Here is a 27,540-nt window from a genome sequence, read left to right as displayed (position 1 = left end):
AGGTATAGTGGAATACTATAACAAACTTATGGGTGGCGTTGATCTTGCTGACATGTTGCTGGAATTATACAAAATCGACCACCGCTCAAACAAATGGTATATGCGCATAGCATAGTTTTAACGCTTGTATAGTAAATAGTTGGATGTTGTATCGCAGAGACCTCAAATATACAGATGGAGAAGTAGAGCATATATCACTAAAAAAATTCCAGTTGGACATTGCTAACGAGCTTTTGAACGCAACTCAAACAGTTGTTTTACCAAGAAAAAGGGGTCTAACAACATCGCTTCTTTCAACTCCTTCACCACCAGGTTCTATACGATCGGCTCCATCATCGCCAGTTTTTCGACGGCTTCAGAATCAAGTTCCCACAAAAAATCATATGTTGCCGAACCTCTCAAATCCAAACGATTTGACAATATTGGTCACTGTATAGAATGGGGAACAAAAGGTAGATGCAGGCTATTCTCCACTGGTTATCCGCGCCCATAGGCAATATCCCTTAACTGATGAACCAAGATATCAAGGACTTTGAATTTTTATCAGTTCATGTGTGAGTCAAGACTAACATTATAGCGCATAAAAAATTTTAGGCCCGTGCATTTTAATTCGGGCATATTTAGAAAGTGACACTGCACGGGTAAAAGCACAATGAGCTCATTGTAAAATTGACCTATCACAATAAATTTATGGTATGTTTTCCATAGTCAAATAAAGAAGAAAGGTTTGGATGTAAACGTACTTTAATAGCATATGTGACCCACAAGATCTAACTTTATTATCTGTTATAGGGTATCTGTTATCGACCTAACCGAACTTTTCTTTCATTGACTCATCAAATACGGAAGATTTCACAATGTTTTTCTTTTATCTTCGAAATATTTACCAACATTGATAGCTGTCAATGATAGTACTTCAAGTGACACTCTTGTATTCTCTGTAAATCAAATCTTGTTTATAAACTTGACCAACATTTGTATGAGCACTAATCTAATCACTAAAACTAAACTAATTTTCAAATTGCCTGGCTGTTTGTTTTGAATGACGATAATAGATGGAGGGGGATTCACAACATCTTTATAATTTCTTGGAATATTTATTAATACCTACCGATAAAGCATATATCAAAAGACCGAGTGCAAATGAGTACATCTATGGAAAATTGTACAATATATACTTTTTATTAATATTAATTTGTACATTTCATAATGAGTACAATCAACGATAAAAGTTATCATATTCTTTATAAAAAATCGATTTGTTACAATTCAAGAGATTCAAATGTAAAATATAAACACAAGTATTATATGTTAAACTTAAGATATTTTTTAAGAACAATAATTCATTTTTGTTCAAATATTTGACTTAAAATAGTTTTAAGTTCTTGTAATATGTATGTATAGATGTGTATATAATTTACTCTACTACAATATTTGGGTAGAGGGTGGTGGGCGGATACAATGAGCTGTATGTATACATGAATTGAAGCTGGCTTTCGTTGCTGTTTTTGGTCAGATTTTTTCAACTACTCCCTAATAGCCAGAACGACGCTTGTAGTTGCGAATGTTGTTGGCCAAACAACAGGCGAAAATGAAACCGGCAAACTGAAAAAAATTAAAATAAATCATTTAGGATTGGTTATAATTTATGTATTATTAAAAAGAAACAAATTTAGAATTTAGATTAAAGAAAATAATTATAAAAAAGCTCAATAGGGATTTGCCGAATCCCATACGTTTCCACAACAAGTTGGACGTATTTTCAAGATTATTTAAAACAAGTAAAAAATCATTAAGTTCGGCCGTGCCGAACTTCTAATAGCCTCGCCTTTAGGGTCATGGAAACACTAGAACCAATTATGACCCACAAATACCAATTTTTAGACATATTCGTCTATCAAATACCGAATATCGGAAGGTACCGCTATATAGGGCTATACAAAAGCGTAGACATATACATACAATATTTCGCAAACGGAGCTAGAACTCATTATGACCAACAAATTACAATTTTTAGACGAATCCGTGATAAAATAGGACAAAAACCATCAAAATACCGAATATCGAAAAATACCGTTATATAGAGGCCATACCAAAACGTGGACCTATACATACAATGTTTCGGCGCACGAACTGACCTACAAATACCATTTTTAAGACAAATCCTTGAAAAAATGTGGTAAAAATCATCAAAATGCCGAATATCGGGAGGTACCGTTATATGGGGGCTATGCCAAAGCGTGGACCTATACATGCAAATTTTCGCCATCGGAGCTAGAACCTATTGTGGCCAACAAATACCAATTTTTAGACAAATCCATGAAAAAATGTGGCAAAAATCATCAAAATACCGAATATCGGGAGGTACCGTTATATGGGGGCTATACCAAAGCGTGGACCTATACATACAATGTTTTGCAGCACGAACTAGGACCCATTATGACCTACAAATACCAATTTTCAGACATATCCGTGAAAAAGTGTGGCAAAAATCATCAAAATACTCAATATCGCAATGTACCGTTATATGGGGACTATAGCAAAACGTGGACCGATATATCTCATTTTCAATACCAACCATTCTAGACACAATACAAATTATTCTATTAAATTTTGACGCTCTACGTCAAATAATGTGGGCTGTATCGTGAGTTCAACCAGCGGTGCTCAAAACCGTGTTCTAGAACATGAACAGAAAAAAGAGATAATTTAAGAGAAAATTAAAATTCTGTTTTTCTTTATATTTTACGATTCCATTTAATTGTTATTAAACATGAATTTTTCCAAAATAATTTATAAAGCAGATGGATAAAAATATTTGTATAAATAATGACTTAACACTGTTTTGTTCTTGATTTAAATAAGCAAAGAGAAATTCGACTGCAAAGAGATATTTTTTCTTGAGCACTGCTGGTTCAACAGACAGACAAACGGACATCGTTAAATCGTCTTAGAATTTGTCACTCTCAAACAAAGGCATAGAAGTATAAAAATAGGACAAGGCAGAGTAAAAATATGACAACCCCGTGAAAATACCTCTGTTGTTATGATATCATAACAACATAGTTACCAATGTTAACTGATTTAAACCGCTAAGGCAATATGCAAATGTTTGGAAAGGACTATGAAATATAATTTTGAAACCAAAATTTAGGATTTTTCAAACTTTTATTGGTTATTCGTTTCTGTAATTGTGGTTTTAATATTAACACGTCTCTGCCATGAGATGTTACCAAAGACCTAAAATGGTAAAGACTAGACAAAATGCATTCTGAGCAAGTGGTTTGTGTCTATACTATCTAGGTAACAGCTTATGATAGGACCATGTTAATATAAAAAAAAAACATTTATAGAAAAAATGACAAACAAAAGTTTGAAAAATCCAAAAATTGGGTTTCAAAATTTTATTCCATAGACTTGCCAAATTAATTGCATATAGCCTAAGCGGTTTAAATCACATAACATTGCTAACTATGTTGTTATGATATCATAACAACAGAGGTATTTTCACAGGGTTGCCATATCTTGACTCTGTCTTGTCCAATCTTTATACTTCTATGTCTTGTAGCCAGACGATGACTTAAGCCAGTCAAAAAATGCACATTTAAATAACATTTTCACACCGGTCACAAAAGAAAACTGTTTATCAATTAGCAGTTGATACTCTAAGAAAATTCCCCATTGAGAGTTTGTTATCTATCAGTAACTCAACTTTCCAAATCGCTCTCTTCACTCGCCATTATTTACTGGGCTTGCGTAATAAATTGTAGAAGTTATTATCGTGGTAGAAGAATCTACCTGTATTCCATGCATCCACGCTTGAGAACATTGATATGTCAAAAAATTTAAAAATTTTTTTTTTTCAAAAATAAATTGATTTTATAAGTTTTCTATACGACACCAATCGGAAGTTGTTATGATATACATTTTTTAAGAATTTGTACAAATTTAAATAATTTTTCATTCAACATTTTCAATTACAAAATTGGTTCATTGTCCCAGCAGCTGTGTCGACGCGTCTACCTATATTCTTTTACCATGGTTATTACGTTATCTTACACTCCCATTTCATGTATTCGTAAATATTTATTTACCTCAATGGCGGCAATAGCCAATCCAGCGTATTTTATAATATCGGCATTTTTATCCCAGAATTCAACAAAAGCCTGTTTGCAGCCAACATTGAAAGCGGTCGAATCGTTACACTGGCGCACATCCTTGCAGCAAGACGGTGGGTAATATCCTTGGAAATGGTAGTCAGCGCGACCACTTCTGCCACAGCACTCCATCTGTTTGCAAACATTAGAAAAGAAATTAAAACGAATAAATCAATCAATATTTCATTCAAGAATACATACGCTGATTTGGAGAGCATCCATGTAGTCGGATTTGCGTGTTCTATTTTGCCAGGCTTTTTCGACAACATCACCCATAATGACCAGGTATTTATCCTTTTGCAGCCACATGTATGTTACCAAAACCAATTGACCAATCATCAGTACAAACAATAGAATGGAATACTACAGGGGAATAAAACATAAAACTTAAGGTCATGTCTGCATTTACAGATATACATATATTTATTGCAATGATTGTTATCGGTTAAAACAGCACTTTGCCAATCCAACAAATAACATTATGAGGATAATGACACTCGTCACTTACTGTCATTGACATGCAATAGCTTTCCCGAATCGCACCACAACAGCCGAAGAACGATATCAGCAATATGACAATACCCAATACAATCATTGTTAGGGGCACCTGTTGCGTTTTAACTGCTTCCGCAAAATCCTCCACTGTGTGGATATTGGAGAAGAGCATAGCTCCAAATACTATCAATAGAATGCCACATATCTGAAAGTATTAAATATAATTATATGTTTTAATTTGAAGCGATTACATAAATAATAGTAATTATAAAGCCGCTCTTTTACGGCAAAGTCAAATTTAAAATAATTTGGGCTTTTCATCAGAAGCAACATTTTCATTTAAATTTTCCTTTGGTACCTTATTGTCAAGAAATATTTGCGGCAAATTCTTGAATAAATAAAAAAGAAATATAACATTTAATTACTGGTCTAAATTATTACGATTTCGTTTCTCGATTTCGAAATCGGTCGACTTATTATGGCTAGACAAAACTTGTTCTCCTCAATGGCTCTCATTTAAGGTGACAACACATAAAACGCTTTTCTGGTTGGCTTAAGTCTTCGGAAAAAAACATAGGAGCGTAGAGCCAAAATCGAATTAAGTCAACCTAAAGGTACATAAATACATAAAGCGCTTATTTGGCTGGGTTCTTCGTAGAGGAATAAAGGATTTTTAGGTTGACTTAGTTTGATTTTGGTCCTAAGCTTCTTTGTTCATTTCCGAAGAAGCCAGCCGATGACTTAAGCCTGTCAAATAAGCGCTTTATGTATTCCCAGCCTAAAACTCCTATGTTACTCGACGAAGAAGACAGCCGATGACTTAAGCCTTTTATGTACTTTCACCTTTAGAAGCTCAAATATCTAAATCGCTTTTTTCATTCGCTCTCACTTACTGGACATTGCTGTCAAATAATTTTCAGAAATTATTGGATCATTGTGCTAGGTGTGCACGATGTTAAGGTGGAAGTACAGAAGAGCTTTTTTGACTAGCTTAAATAATCGGCTGGCTTATTCGTAAAAGATTAAAGGAGCCTAGGGCCAAAATCGAACTAAATCAACCTAAAACTCCCTTGTTCCTCTACGAAGAAGTCAGCCTATGACCTAAGCCAAAAAGAAAACTTTTTATGTATTCTCACCTTTAGTCCTTATGAGGCAATAAAAACGCAAAAAGGGATTTGAAAGAGCCAGTTCCGTCTACTAAATTTCCCCCTAATACAAAACATTTTCGATCTTCCAGCCACTCATGTGAAGTCGAGGTAATGGAAATGATAAATAAGAAGGAGGTCAACAAAACGGAGAACGAGAGAAGCGAAAAATTTATTAGATGCTTCAAACAAACCACGTCGAAGACAAATATGACGGCGAAAACTGAAATGGAGGCAACATTCTATGCAAAAATTAGCTAAAGACACTACAAACTGCATAAGCAACATACATACAGGGTGAGATAAAAAACTGCAACAAAGTCAAACGCCATAATTTTTACATTTCTTTAATTTCATTGAATGCAAGCAAAAATGTTAGAATAAGTTTAGATTTGTTCGAATTGGTCACCTTTGGTACGAATTATGGCCTTCAACGACCAATGAAACCGTCACACGCTGCCCGAATGTTGCTCTGCGGTAATCTGGCCCATTCCCGGCAATGCGCTTGCTTGAGGTTATCGACACTTTCGTATTTTTTGTGATAACCTTGCTTGCTTTTCAATTTCCACAATAGTCCAACGGATTGGTATCCGAAGATTTTAGTGGCCATTGTGCGCTGGAAATGAAGGTAGGAGCCTCATTTTTTAACCATTCTTGGGTGGCGCGTGCTGAGTGCGATGGTGCTGAGTCCTGTTGGAATGTCCAAGCTCATCGGCTAAAATGTTTGCGTGCACAAGGCTACACCTAGAATATTTTCGCGATAATATTCGGCATCGACCGACCATTGGCTGTTATGGCGGCCCGCACCATCACCATGGCCGGCGCTTGAGTTCTGGTGGCCAACCGAGGGTGCACATTTTCAGTTGACCTCTTTGCTAAGTAAACACTCATTTTATTTGTTTACAACAACGAATGTTTTCTCATCGGAAAAATAACCAAATTCGGCAGTTCACCACTTTCGGCCAAGCGAAGCAACTCTTTAGCTCTTTTGAGTATATTTTATTTCTGTTGCGGTGTATATTCTTGCACTTTTTGGAATTTCAATGGGATCATTTTTCAATACTTGCCGAATGGAATATTGCGATATGTTCAGCTCACGAGCCATATTTCGGCCACTACGACGCGGGTTTAGACCAAGTCGCTTCTTTACTTTTCGAAACATTTCTGCTGATGTTGCTGTTTTCTTTCGTTTACTTCCTTGACGTAGGACTACGCTACCAGAATCACGGTAACGAGCGAAGGTACGAGACACAAATGATTTATTCACATTTAAGTACTGGAGTGATCTAACGATATCCACTTGTGGTTTTCCAGCCAAATATAAAGAAATCACACTATCACGCTTGACTTCCATCACGAATAACTTTTTTTCTGGAAAATTCTCACTAAAACGCTCGTATACGCTTGTAAACAATATAATGAGCTGTAACAGCTGTCGGACGAGTGGCTTAGAAATGACAACTGTCTGAAATTGGTTGTAGTTTTTTCATCTCACCCTGTACATTGCAACTTTCAAGTTTCGAGGAAGCTTATCAATCTCCCAGCAAGCGCGTCCTCAGGTGGTGAATAGGACGGTCATATTACTCAGTTTTTAGTGTCTCCCCGTGAACCGCGGGAAAACAGAAAAATACTAATGCAGTATGTTTTTGAAAAACTAAAAAAAAAACATGGTAGAGGGTCTTAAGACCGAGTACCGAAGGGTGTTGCCCTACTGCTATGTTCGTTCTGATTCATCTCAATCTAGTTCTGCTTCCAGAACCAGCCTCAAGAAAGACACAACCTGTATAGGTTGGGTCCTCAATGATACCGGAGATTAGAGTTGTGCCAATTTAGTTCGATGGAACAAACTAGTTCTATAACTAGTTCCGGGGACTCTGTTGGTTTTTGTTTAAAACTTTGCGTATGAGTGATATTAAATTTATGAAATCACTCATACTTTTAGGAACTGGTGTATGAGCAAGAATGGCACAACTCTGCTGAAGATAGTTGCGTAGGTAGGGCCAGCGAACGAAAATAAACATTTGAAAACGTTTGCAATCGTTTCGTTCTGTATTTTCTCGAAGTACAAAACGAAAAAAACCGATATTAAGATAACGGGACTTGTTTCTTATTTTGTACTGTTTGTGTAGATGAGTAGAAGCAAACACAGAACTGCAACAATGGAAACGAAACAGTACAATACAATACTCATTGCAAATGTTCGTAAACGTTTCCCTGTATATTAACTCACTACAAAAAATTTACAACATAATTAAAAGTTAAAATTATTTATTTTTACTTATTTATTTGACCTTTATACAATGTAAAAAAGTACAAAAAACCATAATACAATACGAAGGTAGAACTGCTTCGTAAAATTAAAAAAATACAGCCCTGAAGGTGAGAATTTGGCTTAAGTCATCGTCTGGCTTCTTCGAATATGAACAAAGGAGCCTAGGGCCAAAATCAAACTAAGTCAACCTGAAACTCCTTTGTTCCTCTACGAAGTAACCAGCCGATTACTTAAGCCAGCCATACATGCGCTTTATGCGCTGAGGCTATGCCCTTACAACAACAGGTTGTTTTCATTTGTTTCATATTTGTCCTCATTTTTTTAATGTGTTAAACAAGCCAACAAACAACACAATGAAATTTCCTTGAAATTTCCAAAAAAAAATATAGTTTAAATATAAATCACCGGAAGGAGAAGAAGAAAAGTTGCAAATGATTACCAGAAGAAATGTGTCCAGCAAGAATTTGCAAGCTCTCAATGAATTAACTGTCAAAATTGTTCTCTCACATCGCTCTCTTTTGCAGATATTTTATGTTAACAGACTTCCAGCAACAGATTGCAACAATTGTTACAAATTTTAGGGTAACCAGACACACCTATTGGTGTCAATCCAGTACGAATTGTGCCGGCTGCACAATCCGGAACTTAATAATGTCAAAACTAGATTGCCGACAGGTGTCATGAGGAGGCTCCCTGTTGCGGTTCTAAGCGCGGCTTTCTTGCTGTACTGAATATTTTTCACTGCGTAGCACCATCACAGACTCTGAATCCGCTAGTCATACAAATACAAAAATTCTAACTAACAGTACGTTTATATATATGAGGGTTAACCCACTGGATTTGGATTTAAATTGTCATATCCATTACTTTTACTTCAAATAAATCCTCTCAAAGTAGGTTAACCCTACAAAAAGTCCTAACGTAAACATGGCATAAGCTCAATAAAAAAAATTAATTATAAGCAGGGGACGATCCAAAACAACTGATTAATGACAGCTGATGTTACTAGATAATTCTTACTGGGGAACTTTTTCTAGTAAGAATTTGCAAACTCTATGTAACTCAAATGGCAAAATGTCTCTCATTTCGGTCTCACTTTCTGGTTTTGGGTAAACGAACAGCTTCCACTAAAAATATGTACAATTTTTTAGACAAATTTTTACACATTTTACAAATTATCGAGTAAACGAACACACCTGATGTCTCTCTCTTTTCGCTCCTCACTTACTGGACTTTTGGGTAATGCTAATTTCCTGACTGAAAATTATGAATGAAAACTACAATGTTAAATTACGTATGTACATTCAAACGAAAGTAAATTTTCTTTTCTCTCTCATCCGAGGTACGCATTTTGTCCATGAGTTGAAATTTCCACAGGAAACTGGAAACAAAAGAGGCAATATTTTCAAAATGTTTGTATCGGCAGAAAAAATGTTTGACAAGTGTCTCTCCAGCAGTATTTAAAATAGAAAAATACAAATATATGTTAAAAATGTCAACATTTACACAAAAAGTTGAAAACGTGAATGAAAATTATAAAATTAATGATATAATATATCTTTTTTGGAGAAAAACAATTATTTTTTCTATTCATATTAGTGAGAATTGAATGTATTTTATTATAAATTCCCATTAAAATCAACAAACAAAATTTTATAAAAAAAGGGAATAATTTTACTATGAATTACGAATCGTGCCGTATGAACGGGTTAATTCGTGTACCTAATTCTGAGAGCGAACAACGTTGTTCGGTTTCCAATGGAAACATGCTATAAGTTCACATGCACGTGATTCCCTCTCTATTCGTTGTTCGACCATTAATTATGAAGTATCTACTTGATCTCCCACACAAAATGTTCTGAGCGAACAACGATTTTTGTTCTCTGTTCCATTCAAATCACTCTCAGAACTACGATGAAATGTGTGCCATCCCTAAATTATGACATTTCAAATTAGAATAATTTAATGAAATTTTAAATTTTTTCAGGAAGACGGAAAATAATGTTTTAAAGATATAATGTTGAATGGCGTATGAGCATTCAAACAAAAGTAAATTTTGTTCTCTCCGTTTTTCGAGGTACGCTTATTGTCCAAGGGTTGGAATATTTTTGCATCGAAAAAAATAGATTGACAAGTTTCTCTCCAGCAAAAATAAAAAACACACAAAAATATATTCAAAATGTCAACATTTACAGAAAAGGGTCAAAACATGAATGGACAATAATTTCTTCTATTCATATTAATGCGAATTACAAATGTTTTCGTACAAATTCCTATTAAAAATCAACAAACAAACATTTTGAAAAAAGGAATTATGTTACTATGAATTACGAATCGTGCCATATGAACGGGTTATTTGGTGCACTTAATTCATAGAGCGAACAACGTGATTGAAACTGCAATGAGAACATAGCATAAACGAAATTAAATTTTGTACAAATTATCGAGTATACGAACACTCCTAATGTAAATGTTTTTACTACGATAACCGATTATTCCTTTGTGGTATCGAACTATATAACTAATTTTGGAATTGAAAATTTTGAATGAAAAAATATTGAAATTTGTAAAAAAACATGTCAGCAACCTCCGATTGTAATTGTAATAACAGAACAAAAGATAAACAAATAGAAAACAAAGTGTAAACATCTGGCATATGCATGGTAGAGGAAAACAGGTAGATGAGAACATCGATATGTCAACATTTTTAAAACGTTTTTTTTAACTAAGCATATTTTTATATAAAAGTATGCAAGCCTACTTATTTTTAAACAAAACCTTTAAAAAATTAACATATCAATGAGATAGAGAATCGCACTGCTGATTTTTAAAATATTCAGGAACACCCATGGCAAAATTACAGAAGGTAGAACAAAGCTACCCCCTAAATACAATTTGTTTTCTTCTGGTGCTCCTATTCTGTCATTACATATACACAGTTTGTATATGTGTATGTATTGTTTTGAATAAAAATAAAATAATTTGAAATTATTTCAAATTCAATAAAAAAAATTGCACAATTCTGGAATAACCCCAAAAATTCCGTCCATGTTTTGTTGTTTTTCTCCAATATGAGAATTTTGTTAAAAAATATAAAATAAGCAAAACCAATTGTTGCATACCTAGATGTCTATTTGACACTATAAAGCTCCGGTACATAGTTGCATTTTTCCTAGCTTCTTGAAGTCGAGCAACCTTTCTTATTGAGCCATGGGAACACCTTGTTATTGTGCAAATGGCAAATCGCTGTCAAAAGTAGTCTTTTTCCCGACTTTATGCGGGCCTTGCAAATGATATCCATTATGTGACGAAAAAATGTAAAGATATACGTATATTGAAGAGAAATCTAATTTTTTCGCGTTTTTTTTTTTTTTTTTTTTTTTTTTTGTTTATTCAAAAATCAAATAAACAAAGCAACTTGTTGCCGATTATTATTTATGGCAATTCTGACAGTACAATCCATACAGGTGGAACAGGTCTCACAACATTCTTAAAAATAGCTCAATTTGAAGATATTTCAAAATTTTCACACATTTCAAATGAAAGCATTAAATAAATAAATAAGCAACGGTTGTCTACACGTTAAATAGGTCTGTCTGGTTACTTTTCCTGCAGTAAAGTAAGATGGTTTTATTCCGTTTTGCATGAAAATTGTAAAAAGTAAACAGACAGAATCCCCGCAAAAACTTTCAATCGATCAGCTGGTTTGTCCAAACAAAATAATATAACCTCCATAAAAAGACATGAAGTACTCAAGAATGAAACTGGTCCCGAAAAACCAAGCAATTAGGCCAAAATAAAGATATTTTAAAATTGCTTGCACATATATAAAACACTGGAAGGAGGACAATAAGTGATTACAAGAAAATAAGTTTGCTGGCAAAAATGTGCAAACTATAAAGAACTGGCCAAATTTATCTCTCGAATCGCTCTCTTTTGTAGAACTTTTGTGTTAACAGACGACTTCCAGTAATAATTTTCGACAATTGTTACAAATTTTTGGGTAGCCAGACACACCTAATATGGAACATCTATAACGGTAAAACTGGAATTAAACGAATTATTATACCCTCCACCTTGGAAAGGAGGGTATATTAACTTTGTCATTCCGTTTGTAACATCCCTAAATATTCGTTTTAGACCCCATAAAGTATATATATTCATAATCAGCATAAAATTCTAAGTCGATTTAACGATGTCCGTCTGTCTGTCTGTCTGTCTGTCTGTCTGTCTGTCCGTCTGTCTGATGAAATCACGATACAGCCCACATTATTTGACGTAGAGCTCCAAAATTTAGCAGAGCTATTTGCATTGTGTCTAGGATGGTTGGTATTGAAAATGAGATATATCGGTCCACGTTCTGGTATAGTCCCCATATAACGGTACCTCCCGATATTCGGTATTTTTATGATTTATGCCACATTTTTTCACGGATTTGTCTTAAAATTGGTATTTGTAGGTCATAGCGGGTCCCTGAGCGTGTGGCAAAACATTGCCATGTATAGGTCCACGTTGTGGTATAGCCCCCACATAAAGGTACCTCCCGATATTTAGTATTTAAGTTTTTTTTTTACCACATTTTTTCACCGATTTGTCTAAAAATTGGTATTTGTGGGTCATAATGGTTTCCAGCTCCGGTGGCGGAACATTGCATGTATGGGTCCATAATTTGGTATAGTCCCCATATAACGGTACCTCCCGATATTCGGTATTTTGATGATTTATGCCACATTTTTTCACGGATTTGTCTAAAAATTGGTATTTGTAGGTCATAGCGGGTCCCTGAGCATGTGGCAAAACATTGCATGTGTAGGTCCACGTTGTGGTATAGCCCCCATATAAAGGTACGTCCCGATATTTAGTATTTTAGTTTTTTACCACATTTTTTCACGGATTTGTCTGAAAATCGGTATTTGTTGGTCATAATGGGTTCCAGCTCCGGTGGCGAAACATTGTAATTATAGGTCCACGTTTTGGTATAGCCCCCATATAACGGTACCTGGCGATATTCGGTAATTTGATGATTTTTGGCACATTTTTTCAGGGATTTTTCGAAAATTGGTATTTGTTGGTCATAATTGGTTCCAGCTTCGGTGGCGAAACATTGCATGCATGGGTCCATGATTTGATATAGCCCCCATATAACGGTACCTCCCGATATTCGGTATTTTGATGGTTTTTGCCACATTTTTTCACTGATTTGTCTAAAAATTGGTATTTGTGGGTCATAATGGGTTCCAGCTCCGGTGGCGAAACATTGTAATTATAGGTCCACGTTTTGGTATAGCCCCCATATAACGGTACCTCCCCATAATCGGCATTTTAATGGTTTTTGCCACATTTCTTCTAATGTTTCTTTTACCCTAAGGTGGAGGGTATTAAAAGTTTGGCCAGGCCGAACTTAATGTTTTTTTACTCGTTTTTGTTATCGAATGGTGTTCTCAAATTACAAGTGAAACTGCTTCAAATTGTAAAGTATTTTTTGGAACTACGTTTCAAAATGGTGAGGATGAATTTAATTTTTGTATTGTGGTTTGTAATTTTTATAACGTCAACTACACTGACATATTGAAAATAAAATTCAAAGCATGGCCCAACATAGGCCACGATTCAAAGTGTACGTCGAGATGGTTGTAAAATATGCCTTTTAATTTTTTTAAAGTAGTTTTAAACTATAAACTTTTCATACAATATTTGACGATTCTCTAGAAATGGGGTGGAAACACATGCGACTTCAATGTAAAAAATGGCAGAACGTGAGAATATTTAGCGATATAAAATAATTCGCATTTACTTTTAATATTTCATGCCATCATCGTTCGTTCAAGACATTAAAACAAATAAACAACAAATAATAATGAAAACATTTGTGGTATTTTTGTTGTTGTTTTCTTATTATAAGGGGATTTTTATTGGAGAGTAAAAAGATTATGACGTAATAGGTTATGAATATAATGAATTTTTAATTAATTCAAAATATTTTTCTATACAGATACACAAGAAGAAATTCCAACAGCAAGTGTGGGAGCTGTTCCCATTGAATGACATCTAACACAAACTGTAATGAAATAGCTTAGACTCGTATTTAATTTACATATTTTTGTATGTATGTGGTCACCACTTCCGATGTCAAAAACCTCATGCTTCTGGAACAAAATGCTTCTGCCAACTCTCTGCGTTACATGCATCAAACTTTCAGTTTCGTGACTTTCTGCCACACATACTGACAACCATCTGCATGTATCACTTTAACCAATTAAATTAGTTGATCTTCATATTGACCCACCCATACGAAAAAACATTAATTATTGATCGAAAATTCACTGTCACATATACGATCTCAACAGTCTCATATGAGGCATAAATATTTCTCTGTCTACCACTACTTCTGTGCTTAGCTTAGAAATCATGAATTAAAAAAAAAACTATTGTTTTGCGATTTTATTTTTTGTCTTCTTTATTCGTCAAGAAAAGTTTAGAATGCAACATCTAATAATTGTCTGAACAAAAAGCTAGTTCTATACCGCTACAACATCTGGTTAACCTCGGTTTAGAGAATACAAGTTCTAAACAAAAATACTGTTTGTCTTAATCAAGTGTACGTACTGCTATGTGCTATGCACATATGTATGTTAAAAAATATATTATTTTTATGCTTTTACAGAAAGTTGATTCACGTTTACGTTAGTGAAAAACACACAGTCTTCTTACAAATTAAATATCCCTGAGAATAATTGTCGAAGACAGTCAAAATATTGGGGGATATGAAAAACAAATTAAAAAACGAAAACATCAACAGCTTTTTTAAGAGCTTTAGCCAAACAATCATTAGCCAATGTTATAATTCAACTGGTCACCAAAAGCTAATAACAACCAAAAACACCACAATGTTTTCTTCTAATCTATATCTATAAAAGAGGAAAATGTTTGTACGTTTGTTTGTTTGTTTGTTTGTTTGTTTGTAATTTATGGACTCGAAAACTGCTGAATAGATTTTTCTGAAAATTTCCATATATACTGCAACATCGCCTGAAAGTAACATAGGCTATATACATTTTTGAATTTCCACTTGGAACTGGAGATATAGCATCAGAATCGGAGGTACCTCCCAAAAATTTAGATTTTATATGCACATATCTATTGATCGGTTAAAGATACAGTATACAAATTTGGAATGTGTAACGGAATTTGGAACAAAAATAAGTTTGCTAAATTATATTGTAATCGGTTCAGATTTGGATATAGCTCCCATATATATTTTCGACCGATTTCGTTCATTTGATGCCTCAAACACAATATGAATGTTCGATTCCAATGAAATTTGGAATATGTGACGGGATTTGATCCGAAAATAAATTTGTCAAATTATATTGAAATCGGTTCAGATTTGGATATAGCTCCCATATATATTTTCGGCCGATTTCAAGCATTTGATGCACCAAACACGCTATGTATCCCCAATTTCATTGAAATTTGAAACGTGTGATAGATTTTATCTAAAAAAATTTATTTCCCAAATTATATTGAAATCGGTTCAGATTTGGATATAGCTCCCATATATATTTTCGGCCGATTTCATGTATTTGGTGGACCAAATAAGATATGTATGTCCAAATTTAATGAAATTTAAAATAAGTAACGGAATCGGGAGCAAAAATGAATTTTTCAAATTATATTGAAATCGGTTCAGATTTGGATATAGCTCCCATATATATTTTCGACCGATTTCATGTATTTGATGCACCAAACACGCTATGTATCTCTAATTTCAATGAAATTTGGAATCTGTAGGGGAAATTAAAACGAATATACATTTGTCAAATTATAGTAAAATCGGTTCAGATTTGGATATAGCTCTCATATATATTTTCGACCGATTTCATGTATTTCATGCACCATGCACGATATGTATGTTCGATTCCAAAGAAATTTGGAATATGTAACGGGATTTTGATTAGAAAATAAATTAGTCAAATTATATTAAAATCGGTTCATATTTGGATATAGCTCCCATATATATTTTCCGCCGATTTCACATATTTGATGCACAAAACACGATACGTATTTCCGATTCCAATGAAATTCGGCATGAGTGGCTAAATTTGGTACAAAAATAAATTTGACAAATTATATTCAAATACGCTCAGATTTAATTATAGCTCCCATATATATACTCAGCCGATTTCACATATTTGATGCACCCAAAGCGAGAAAGACGAAATCTGGCACCAGAAAAAATTGCCAAATTTTATTGAAATCAGTTGAGGTTTGGGTATAGCTAACATATGTGTGGTTACAATAATAAATGTGACAAATTAATTGGAAATTAGTTAAGATTTGGATACAGCTCCCATATATATATTCTCGGCCGATTTCACGTATTTGACGCACCAATTTCAATGAAATATGAACGGTGTGGCGGAATTTGGTGTAAAAGTAATTTTTTTAAAATTATATTTAAATCGGGTCAGATTGGGATATGATTTTAATAAGAACCATTGACCCACAACGCCTTAGGGTAACACTAAAAAACAACACAACAATTAATTTGAAATACGCTTATTACGGCGAAGTATGTTGCTATCTCGAATTCATTAATTGCAACAGAAATGCCACTCAACTTCAAAAGATTGCAGTTTACTGCACGCTTGGTATTTGCTATGAAATAAATAAATCCGAAGGACAAACCCTTCGTGTATGTATGTCATGTTACTGTTTTTCTAATGGTTTTGTATATTTACGCATTAAAGTAGTGCAATAATTTTTTTTTTTTAATTATAAAATTTGTTTTTTTTTAACCAACATATATTCGTAAATAAAATTTTGAATGCATATAAAATCAAAAGGGGTAGCGAAGCGCACCGGGTTCAGCTAGTAATACATACAAATCGTTTTTATAATTGTTTATAATATTTTTTTTTTTTTTTTTTCATAGATCTAATGCTAAAATTTGGTACAGAAAGATGTACTGATCCATGATTAGGCAATATTCTGTAGTCGAAGATATTCTTCCAATGTAATTTGTAACAAGTATTTATCTTGGTGTGTGTATGTGTGGTTTAATGTTCGAAACTTGTTTCCATATCGATTCGCTTTTTCAGAGAACGGAAGCTTAGAATCGAATGTGGTTTGAAGTGAACGACAAATACCACTGATGAAATGAGTCGATTTTGAGGTGTGTACTTTTATATTTGATTCATACAGTCACCATGTTTTCGGTGAATTTTCTAAAACGCACGTACATCTGGGTAATAATCTTATGGAAAATTAAATATGTAAAATATTCATGAGAAAATTTGTATTTGATTCGCTCAAAACAACCTTAATGCCTTTGGGCATCTGTTAATCTTTTGTAATACAGACCGAATCGTTAAATTTGGGAAAACTGTAACTACACTTATTCAGAGCTCACTGTAATGTATAAAATATACTAAAATTACAAATTTCATTGATTTTTATTTCGCAAAATGCCAACAGAGTTGTGACCTTTAATAGGTAGGAATTCCGGTATTTGAAACTGCTCAGGACTATATGTTTCAATAAAGAGACCGTCACTAATTTTAGAGACTAAAAACAATTTAGCATTGAACATACAACTTCCATTGTGGCAATTTTTGAATTACTTACAATTTCGGCGATGAGTGACATATGTCGCTAAGTAGGGGATGAAAATAAAGATGTCAATAATAACTAACAATAGAAACAACATTCACTTTTCATATGATTACCGATTTTTGTCAGTCAAGTTTAAATCGACCTTTAAACATTTTGCCTATTTACAATAAGTCTTCATAAACAAGGATTATTCACTTGATCTTAATGTATCAAATTTACTGAACATTTTGTTGCAGAATGTAGCTAGAAATATGAAGGGAAATTGGCTAAGGATTAGCAAAGATCAATCGTGCCCAAACATTTGATTGCCACACTGACGCAGGTTAATTCAAATAATGCTAATGAATTACTCACCGAACATAGAATATTGAAGAGGAATAGAGTATATTTAACCATTGTCATTCCGCAACTCATTTTGATGCAATTTGTTTACAACTGAAAATTAAAACAATCAATATAATTTTAATTTTTTTTGTCTAAAATAACGTGTTTTTATTTAACGAATCATTAACGAGAGTGTGTGTGGTGTGGTAATGGTTTTTTCTATACATTTCTTAAATGGTATTAGGAAACTAAAATGTTAAGATTTGTCATTTTACTTTTGTTTGCTATAGACACAATTAATTGACACGTTAGTTTTAAGCAAACAATGTTGAGGTCGAATAATGTTTTTATAAGGTCAACAGCCTTATCGATATGCGGTTTTCAGTGTGTAAAATGATTAAAACACTCGGGACCTTCGCTTTGCGATTAACAGCATAAAAACTTTTGTCAAGGATATTCATCCATATTTTTAAAAAAAATTTAAATTCAAAAATTCTCAGTTTTTTAATTTTTTCGTACCCAAAAACAAATAAATATTTTAACAAATTAAATGCGTTGCCGCAGAACATAGTCATTTCTTTATATCGTCAATCCACCAATCTGTTTTTACCAAAAAACTTTCTTAATGAATCGGTTTTAAAAATAAGGCTAAAGCGTATAATAGCATATTTTTTGAATATGCCATTTATCGAATTTAAATCTGAAATCTTATAAATTAGAAGCTACATATAATGCATTGCTGTTTCTACTTAGTTTCTCTAACGAACTAATTCGGGCAATAACTTCTCCTTGGGCAACAACGAAGACTTCATCTCATAGAACTTTTTCCATAACCATGGGACGCTGGCAACCTTGAGCAATAAAGCTTCACGACTATGTGTAGATGCTTCAACTTTTGACAAATGCTGATAGTACTTGGCATTGTTCTTTATGCTCCCATTAGCATCTTGGTCATAGCGTGCAAAACGTAGCTTTAATAGAGTCTCTGAAATGTCAAGCAGACGATTACCCTTGGGCGGATGCACTAAACACAATTGTGAGACAACATATTCATCCGAGGCCTTTTTGTTCAGTGGTACAAACGTGGCCTCTTTTCCAATTAGACATTGCTGCAACCAGGCAAAACCGTTTCCATTTACCTTCACACCAGGCAATTTAATTGGTAGCAAACGTTTGTTGCTCATAAAGAATGGAATAAGTGGACGATGGCTGATGTATAGTAGAGTGTCGCTGCCTTTTTGTTGAATGTCTGCTATGCGTCCAGTATGCATGACACGTTCGTTGATTAAGCGATCCGGGATGTGGGAAGGCTTTTTGAAGGGACGCACTAGGTATGCCGGTTTGCGCTTGGCATAAGCTACCAATAACATTAGACTTGATGTGCCGTAGATCAGGACCTCGGTGCCAAGTGTTTCGCGTTCCATGAGATTGCATAAGTTTTGATACTTTTCGCTGAGGAAAGATGTTGTTTTGTCCATATTAGAGGATTTTTTCGTTCCTTATCACAGAATTGAAAAGTTTGATAATTGTGGTCGTGTCGATGGGTCAGTTTTGTTCAGCCTCACTGCGGCCAGTCTTTTATATTGGTTTCTTTTTAAGTACACTTTTTGTATATTTCAGTTCTTTTTGTCCGTGATATAACCTACAAAATTGAGACACCGATTAGAATTGGACATTAGCTGAGGTAAGGCAATTATAGCATATTTGAATTTGTTTAGCAAGCAGGAGGAGGAGATGACATCATAGTCTTTTTAATAAGCAAGATCGATATGTCTTCTCGCGACAAAACAATTTACCCCGCACAGCGGTATCCAAATCTTAGGAGATTGTGACAAGGCAGTTAGATGATTGGTGCTTTCGTTAATGTTGCGGCTGCTTTTGCTTTTTGGTTCGTCTACGTATGTATGGACTTTTATCTGGCCGATCGTTACTCAATAAAATATATATACAAATGATAGAGTATTTTTTCATACGACTCTTTCAACGTTCAACTTTGTCCACTAAATTTTTGTGTTTTTGAACTTTCACTGACATTCGGTTCGGCTGGTTTGGTTTTATGTTTTATTTATAAATATTGTTTTGCCCCACCTCCTATGTGTTTGACATTTATTTCGTGATGTGCTTTAATGTTTTGCTTCGTTCATCTTCAAAACAAAAACAAGTTTTCCTCCCTCTCCCTGCTCCCAGCATAGACCTTTATTCACATTTTAAGCTTAAAGCTCTCGCATCAGTAAAAACCATTAACAACTACACACACACTCTTCTGGCTTTCGTAAGGTTGGTTATTTTGAAAAATTTTCAGATTTTAATTTGAAACATTCCGATCAAACAATACCTTGTGTTTGGTTTCACTGAAACTATTCAATCCGAAACACTCTTGTCTTTGTTTCTACAAGCGTTATTGCCGAGCGTTTAACACGTCTAAACCAGCGTGATGTTCGTTACAAACTAACTGCCTCGATCGAAGTGTTAACTTTGTGTTTGGGCAATAATTTTGAATTGTTGTTTGTCAATTCAATTCATTCAGTTTTTGCTTTTGGCGCTAGTTTGCGTTGCTCACAGCAGCGCATTCTCATTTCATCAGCTCCTAAGAGCAACTACAATACACCAAAAACTTATTAATTCACCGTAATTTAAATTCTTACGAACTTTTCTCTGTGACGATATAGGTGTGTGTGTATGTAACATGGAGTCTTAGAAGAGAATTAGTTGAGCAAAAATACAGCTAATATCGCTGATCAAACATCTATTTTTCTGCTCAATTAACAATATCATGGATAAGACTAGGCCAACGACTTGGATGATTGTTAATATGAAAATTAATAGTAAATAATATCTTAATGAATGTAGTAGTGGACACGTTAGGGTGTATGGGATAAGAGTCTAATTGAAATTACTGTCTGAATGATATCTGATAAAAATTGAAATTAGTATGTAAATGATTTTTGGACCAAGATATCGAAACGGATAGAGTTCCGATTAGCATAAATTCTGTCAAGTTTAGATCAAATTGATTCAGACATAGCTATAGCTCCCACAATATATGTTTTATACGATTTTAAATCTAAGCCTCTTTAATTTCATAATATGCTCTCTATGACAATAAAGGACCACAACGGAAATCAGTAGGAACCGCCATATTAGATTTTAAATCTAAGCCCCTTCAATGACATAATATGCACATAAATGTGTATACTTTTTTTCGAGGTGTCACAAACGGAATAAAATTAGTATCTAATGGTGGAATTTATAATAAATCTATCGGTATAAATCCTTACGGATGCACGGAATATACATATTTTGATACGGTCAAAAATATGTCGCCGGATATAACTTTGGAGGAAATCCTGAGTTTCAAGTAGATTTAACCATAAATCTTGACTTGGTTAACACTTTTAACTTTGTGTTCGAAGATAAACACACTAATAAACAAAACTGTATTATTAGCTTCTAGCATTTGTCTCCCAAATTCGCTTTGTGACATCATATTGCTTGTTGATTCATACCGCAAGTATAGGCTATTTTGCCTTCACGGTCACTATTTAAACTTATAGTGACCTCGTGATTTGAAATTCTCAGAGGGAGAGAGCATGAGAGAGATATATTGGCGCCTTAATTATTCTTGCTTTCAAATAACGAAATAAAATATTTATGTTTGTCTTTCAAGCAATAACATTACACGATGCTGATCAAATTATTGAATGTAATTACATGAGGATGGAATTTTAACAAACGGACAATTTTTATATTTACGTATTTATGTACTTGTTAACGCACATCTCAGCTGTTCCTTCCAGGGTTTCAATTCCAAAGTCATAGTACCGGATTGAGAATTTTAGAAAAGTTGGTAAATAAAATGCATCGCACTTTTTTAAATAAAATAATTAATCACCTATTACATTTGCATTAGCCATAAATACACCAAAATGTTTTGTTTACCAACGAAATTTTCTATGATTTACTAACTATTCGTCCACATCCAATACATTGGATGTACATATATATTTTGTTTAGTGACAATATTTAACCTGTTTGTGCTGATCAATGTAGCCATAGAACCGCACTGGTAAACCTAGATCTTGACATTTTTTCCGCGTCCTTTCTCTTCTACAACACAACTTTTTGGGTTAGGCACAATCAATTAGTCTTCATCCAAAACTTTAACATAACCAACTCTAATACTAGAATCTGGGACACATTTTCATTTTATTTCTATATAACATTCCGTTTAATAAAGAAGTTATTTTCAATCATTTATTTCTAGTTCATATTGGAAATATATCAATTGTACGAAATTAATATCTCTTAATGTAGTTAATTTATACATGAAGTCAAAATCTTTAATTTTTTCACAAAAATCATTATTTACATTTAAATAGCATCGAATTAATTCGCAATTCACCAGCTTCAATGGAAATATGATGCATCTACACTTATGCAAATGTAGACAAATACCATAAACTAAATTAATTTTTACCCACATTAATATTTTAAATGTTGTGAAAATACAATGACTATATAGTTTGTCATCTAGAACAAAAAACACAAAGTATTTAAACACATTGTTTTTGAGCTACTTTAGCTAAAACATGCGGCGTGGATAATGCATAGGTTGTTGGGGTTGTTGCCCAGGTTGCCCCGGCATAACTGTTATCTGTTGTTGACGTGACATTTGAGTTTCGTGACCAACCGGCCCACGTCCTGGTGCATATCCTTGAATGCCCGATCCAGGTTTTGTACTCTGCGAAAAGTGTTTAAAATGACGTTAATAAGGCCTAAAAAATAATACAATAAAAATATAATTACTTGTGGAGGTGGTGCACCACCACTTATTTGCATCACATTTGGATGCAAAGGCAAATTCGGTATATAGACAACACTTTCAGATAATTGATGTGTCGGCTGTGGACCACCGTGTGAGTCATGTTTTACTTCTACATGATATCGATCCGAAATTTTTTCCATTGTTATTTGAGGCTTTTGCGATTGAATACTGCTATTCACGCCTCCTCCAGGCTGTGAACTGGGGGGTTGGTCTAGGTTTATGTGATATACTTGAGTTGGTTTTTGTCCCGGCGCGTCTGACTTTGGTCCAGGCATACTAGAACCCGGAGGTAATTCTAAATGATAGCCTTGTCGTAGTGGCAAATTGTAAGGTGCATAGATAATTGCCGGTCCTCTAGCATCTGGGGGAGCTTGTTGAGGTGGTGGAGGTGCATTGCTTGCTGTCTGATAGAAAAGCGTCCCAGGTGTCGGATATTCTGCAAAAAATGATTTTGGTTAAAAAGCATGTAAAATGTTGTCCACTAATTGCATTAATAAAAATCTTACTGTTCCACAACACTCTGGCGGAATCTGCTCCACGACGTTCATCGTGTTCTGAAAAATGTATAGTACAGGAATGAAATGGTGTAAAAGTACATGTTGTAGATTACACGTGATAACTTACTTGGAGGATTATAGTTCGTTTGCTTATAGTATCCCTGCTGCGTTGGAGACGGACTTCTTCCACGCTTTACTGGAGGATTGTTTGGCGGCTATTAATTAAGACAAACTATTTAGTAGCTTTTTATGAATATTCTGAAGGGGCTACTCACTTTTGTCAGTACAGGAATTTGTTGATGATGCTGCACTCTTGCGGGAGGCAAGAACACCTGCTGCTGGGGCGCACTGGTGGTTTGAGCTTGCAAGGCCTGCATAGCATACATTGTCTCATTGTCCTTCTGCTGTTTCTTTCGATTTTCATCTTCGTCTAAGACTTTCTTCAGCTGTAGAGACAGTTTCTCTTTCTGATTATGCAGCTCAGTTAGTTTCTGTTCCAGTTTGGTGATCTGACCACGAGTCTCCTCTAGGGTTATATCGTTCTCCCTTTCGCGTGCCTCGCGTTCTTTACGCTGCCTACTCTCCTCTAGTTTTGCCTCGAACTCTTTTGGATTCCAAGCGCAATAAAAAAGGCGTAAATGAAAATTAAATTAAACACAAATCGAATAAGTTTTAATACAATGATTTTACCTTCTTTTTTCCTCTGCCTTTCCTTCAGAATAAAAGATTTTAAGGCTCCACGTAGTTTCTCTTCCCTCTCTGCAGCCTTGGCCTGCACTGCCGCCGCGTTCGTGGCACTATTGGACCCCGAAGCGGGCGGCATTTTGGAGTTAAACTTCTTTTCCGTAATTTTGACGATTTTGTCAACAAATTTATAAAGAAAAATATTAAATTCTTCAGCTTTTAGCAGACGACGAAGCAGAGCGATTTTTTTTCGACGGCGGTATAACATGTGTGAAACAATTGACGGCGACACGCTGTGTCTACTCTACACGGTTGCCACCGTTTGTAGAATTCTACCAAAATCGGTAAATTTTTTATTTTTGGGAACCTTTTTAACAACGCTACCAAAATGCAATTGACCAAAATAATAATAATAATAAAATGCAATTGACAATCATATGTTTCTTGCTTTTTTCCATTTATACGTTTGACATATTCGATTTAGCAAATGAGTCCACCGCCCTTGTTTTGCCAGGGTAGTTGGCTTAATTTAACTCTATTACCTATATTTGTAACTCTATTAAATGTGTTATTAGTTAATGTCAAATGTTCCATATGTAAAAATATTACACGATGCGTTCAGCTGGACGACATTTCAGTGGTGAAATACATAAGTACATATGTGATTTTTCGATCACAGTAAGAACTATTTTCATCGGAAAAATATAATTTTAGCAAGTGTTTTTCATTGTGAAAATACATAAAATATAAATGAGTATTTTTTGAAAAAATTGAAAACATATGATAGCATTTCTTTATCCCCTTGCTAACAACCAGGAATGAAGTAGCGCGCACGGTTCAATAAGAAGGTAGAACAGCTTTTTAAAACTCATAGTAAAATGAAGAGGTAGTCTTTTCAAATAAGCATATCCACCTCTTTATTTTCTGTAATTTAACTTTTAACATTTCACTACATAAAAACTGGTTCCCATCTCTGATTTGTGAATGGACAATGGATTTATAAATACAAATTTTGACAAAAATTGTAAACATATGATTGCATGACTTTACATTCTTAATTCTACCATGGTAAAAACATGGTACAATTAGGAGGTAGAACAGCTTCGTAAAACTACTGAAATACAGCCCTGAAGCTATGCCCGATTCCTGTCAGAATTATTCAAAATTATAGGCAACAAGTTGTTTTCATTTGTTTGATATTTTTGTTAATTTTTAAAATGAAACAAATAGCGCGAAAGGTGAATGAAATGACTGGATTTTCTTTCAAAAATATGATCCTAAGTGTTGAATCTTTCAATTCCGTGGCAAATCTGGTTAATATCATTAATGCGCGCCCCTCTATTTAAGATTCTTCCAATCATTGATTTAAGAAAAAAATGTTTTTATTTTTCAAAAATTTTCAATGAACTGTCAAACCAAAAAAAAATGCAACTCTGTACTAGAGTCTTATTGCGTCCAATGGACATTTAAACATTCAACAATTGGTATCGTTTGTTTTACATTTCTTTTATAAAAAGTTTATATTGAGGAAAATCCCACAAAACATGAATGGCATGTTAGGGTTATTCCACAAAACTGAGTCCAAAATAGAAGAAAAATATTGTTTTATCCCAAAATTGTACCGTTTGTTGCCCAATAATACCGAAAATATGAATTTCTGTTGCAACTGAATTTGAAATAATTTCAAATTTTTTTCTTTGTTATTGATAACAATACACACACATATAAAAATATGTATACGTTAGGAGGTAGCTTTGTTCTACCTTCTGTAGTTGTGCATTGGTACAATTGATTAGAGTCAGTAGGTGGGAAATTTTTGAAAGGTGAATATATTCTACCTCTGGTTGTAGTACCATGCGAACAAAATTACTTGTGGAAATTGTGTTATTTCCTAATCATACAAACGTTATCGAAAGCTTTTCTCATATCATATCATATAAATGTAAGCAAAAACAAAAGGTAAAGTTTTGTTTATTTCACAACAATCGCAAACAAAACAAACACTCCAAACAAAATCGTACAAAAGTTATCTCCAAAATTTAGTCTGATATTTAACTCCGAACCATGGTAGAAGAATATAGGTAGACGCATCGGCACAGCTGCTGGGACAATGAACTGTCAAACCAATTTTGAAATTGAAAATGTTGAATGAAAAATTATATAAATTTGTAAAAATTGTTGGAAAGCACGAATTATAATAACCTCCGAATGACGTCGTATAAGAAAACTTATTAAAATCTACTTATATTTTAAAAAACATTTAATATTTTTTGACATATCAATGCTCCCAAGCGTTGATGCATCTACCTGTATTCTTCTGCCATGACTCCGAACAGAGAAAACAGTAACGCTTCAATTAAAAAAATGGAGCGTTGGCAGGATTGTGTCGCTGTTGTAACAGGTGCGAGTTCAGGCATTGGAGAAGCGATTGTTAAAGATCTTTTAAAAGCTAAGGAGAATATCATAGTAGTCGGTCTAGCACGTCGCCTGGAACGCATGGAGGATTATAAGGCAAAATTGCCAAGTGATCAAAAATCGAGATTTCATCCATTAGAATGTGATGTTTCAAGTAAAGCTTCTGTTGATCAGGCTTTTGATCATATCATGTGTCAGTTGGGCAGAGTTGACATTTTAGTCAACAATGCGGGAATTTTTAAATTAGGCCAGCTAAGCACAATAGATGCTGAAATACCACAGCAGGTGCTACAAACAAATGTAATGGGGGTGATCTATTGTTCACAACGAGCTTTTAAATCGATGAGGGAACGTCAGTTTGATGGTCATGTAGTTATTATAAATAGCAATTTAGGGCACAAGATTCCATCGAGTGGCGATCAACCGCCATACATGAATATGTATGGTCCAAGCAAATATCTGTTACAGCAATGACCGAATTGTCACCGCCAAGAATTTAAAGGTCTCGGAACGAAAATTAAGATAACGGTACGTCATTACTCAGATAAAAGTTGTAAATTAATTAATTACACATTACAATATATATTTCAGAGTATTAGTTCCGGTCTAACGGCTACGGAAATTGTGCCTGAAGAATATCGTAGTGGAAAGTATCTTATAATGCAACCTGAGGATATTTCGTCTTGTGTCATGTTTACATTGTCAACGCCAGCCCGTATGCAAATACATGAAATGTTTGCTGAACCGAATGGAGCACCTTAATCAAATATATATTGCGAATTGTTTAAGGCTTATTTTTATTGACCAGAATATTAGGCCACAAAATAGTTCAATCGAGATATATTTGTCACTTATTGATATGCATTTTATACCAAAGAAATATATCAGTTACTTTACATACAAGAATCTTTAACTTGTGCAACATTTTACTCAAAACGAAAAAGCAGCACCATTCTAAGGAGAAACATGAAGTGTAAACCCTCTCCTTTTAAGAAATCATTACTATTACTGATTATTATCAAATTATTATTATTACTGATTACAATTATTTTCTAAGTGTGAACGACTTCTGCCAATTTTGTGTGTGTATTTATTGTTTTGAAAAACAAAA

The 27,540-nt window shown here is 34.1% G+C and overlaps 3 protein-coding genes and 1 pseudogene across 4 annotated transcripts; 1 reads left to right on the top strand and 3 right to left on the bottom strand.

Moving 5' to 3' along the window:
* Positions 1–1,154: 1,154 nt before the first annotated feature.
* On the bottom strand, positions 1,155–20,482 carry LOC101897336 (23 kDa integral membrane protein). Its single transcript, XM_005179618.4, has 6 exons — positions 20,344–20,482; positions 18,039–18,119; positions 4,666–4,857; positions 4,359–4,520; positions 4,095–4,289; positions 1,155–1,605 (listed from the first exon to the last, which is right to left on the bottom strand). Exons 2-6 carry the CDS (start codon positions 18,096–18,098, stop codon positions 1,534–1,536), a joined length of 681 nt encoding a protein of 226 aa, XP_005179675.1. The 5' UTR covers positions 18,099–18,119; positions 20,344–20,482; the 3' UTR covers positions 1,155–1,533.
* On the bottom strand, positions 18,688–20,482 carry LOC131801568 (uncharacterized). Of its 2 annotated transcripts, none has more exons than XM_059120363.1 (2): positions 20,344–20,482; positions 18,688–19,650 (listed from the first exon to the last, which is right to left on the bottom strand). In XM_059120363.1, the coding sequence occupies exon 2, from the start codon at positions 19,484–19,486 to the stop codon at positions 18,767–18,769; it is 720 nt and encodes a 239-aa protein (XP_058976346.1). In that variant the 5' UTR covers positions 19,487–19,650; positions 20,344–20,482; the 3' UTR covers positions 18,688–18,766. The 2 variants fall into 2 exon arrangements, with proteins under 2 accessions (XP_058976346.1, XP_058976345.1); XM_059120362.1 differs by lacking the exon at positions 20,344–20,482 and adding an exon at positions 19,805–20,268.
* A 1,766-nt stretch (positions 20,483–22,248) lies between these two features.
* LOC101896983 (trithorax group protein osa) lies at positions 22,249–24,271 on the bottom strand. The gene is made up of 6 exons (XM_005179616.4): positions 24,021–24,271; positions 23,606–23,934; positions 23,458–23,545; positions 23,340–23,387; positions 22,815–23,269; positions 22,249–22,749 (listed from the first exon to the last, which is right to left on the bottom strand). The coding sequence occupies exons 1-6, from the start codon at positions 24,151–24,153 to the stop codon at positions 22,591–22,593; spliced, it is 1,212 nt and encodes a 403-aa protein (XP_005179673.2). The 5' UTR covers positions 24,154–24,271; the 3' UTR covers positions 22,249–22,590.
* Positions 24,272–26,321: 2,050 nt separating this feature from the next.
* LOC131801567 (farnesol dehydrogenase-like) lies at positions 26,322–27,540 on the top strand (annotated as a pseudogene).

The sequence above is a fragment of the Musca domestica genome, unplaced genomic scaffold (assembly GCF_030504385.1).
Source record: "Musca domestica strain aabys unplaced genomic scaffold, Musca_domestica.polishedcontigs.V.1.1 17, whole genome shotgun sequence".
Taxonomy (NCBI): domain Eukaryota; kingdom Metazoa; phylum Arthropoda; class Insecta; order Diptera; family Muscidae; genus Musca; species Musca domestica.
Note: the sequence above shows the minus strand (reverse complement) of the source record. Positions and strands in the feature narration are given on the sequence as shown.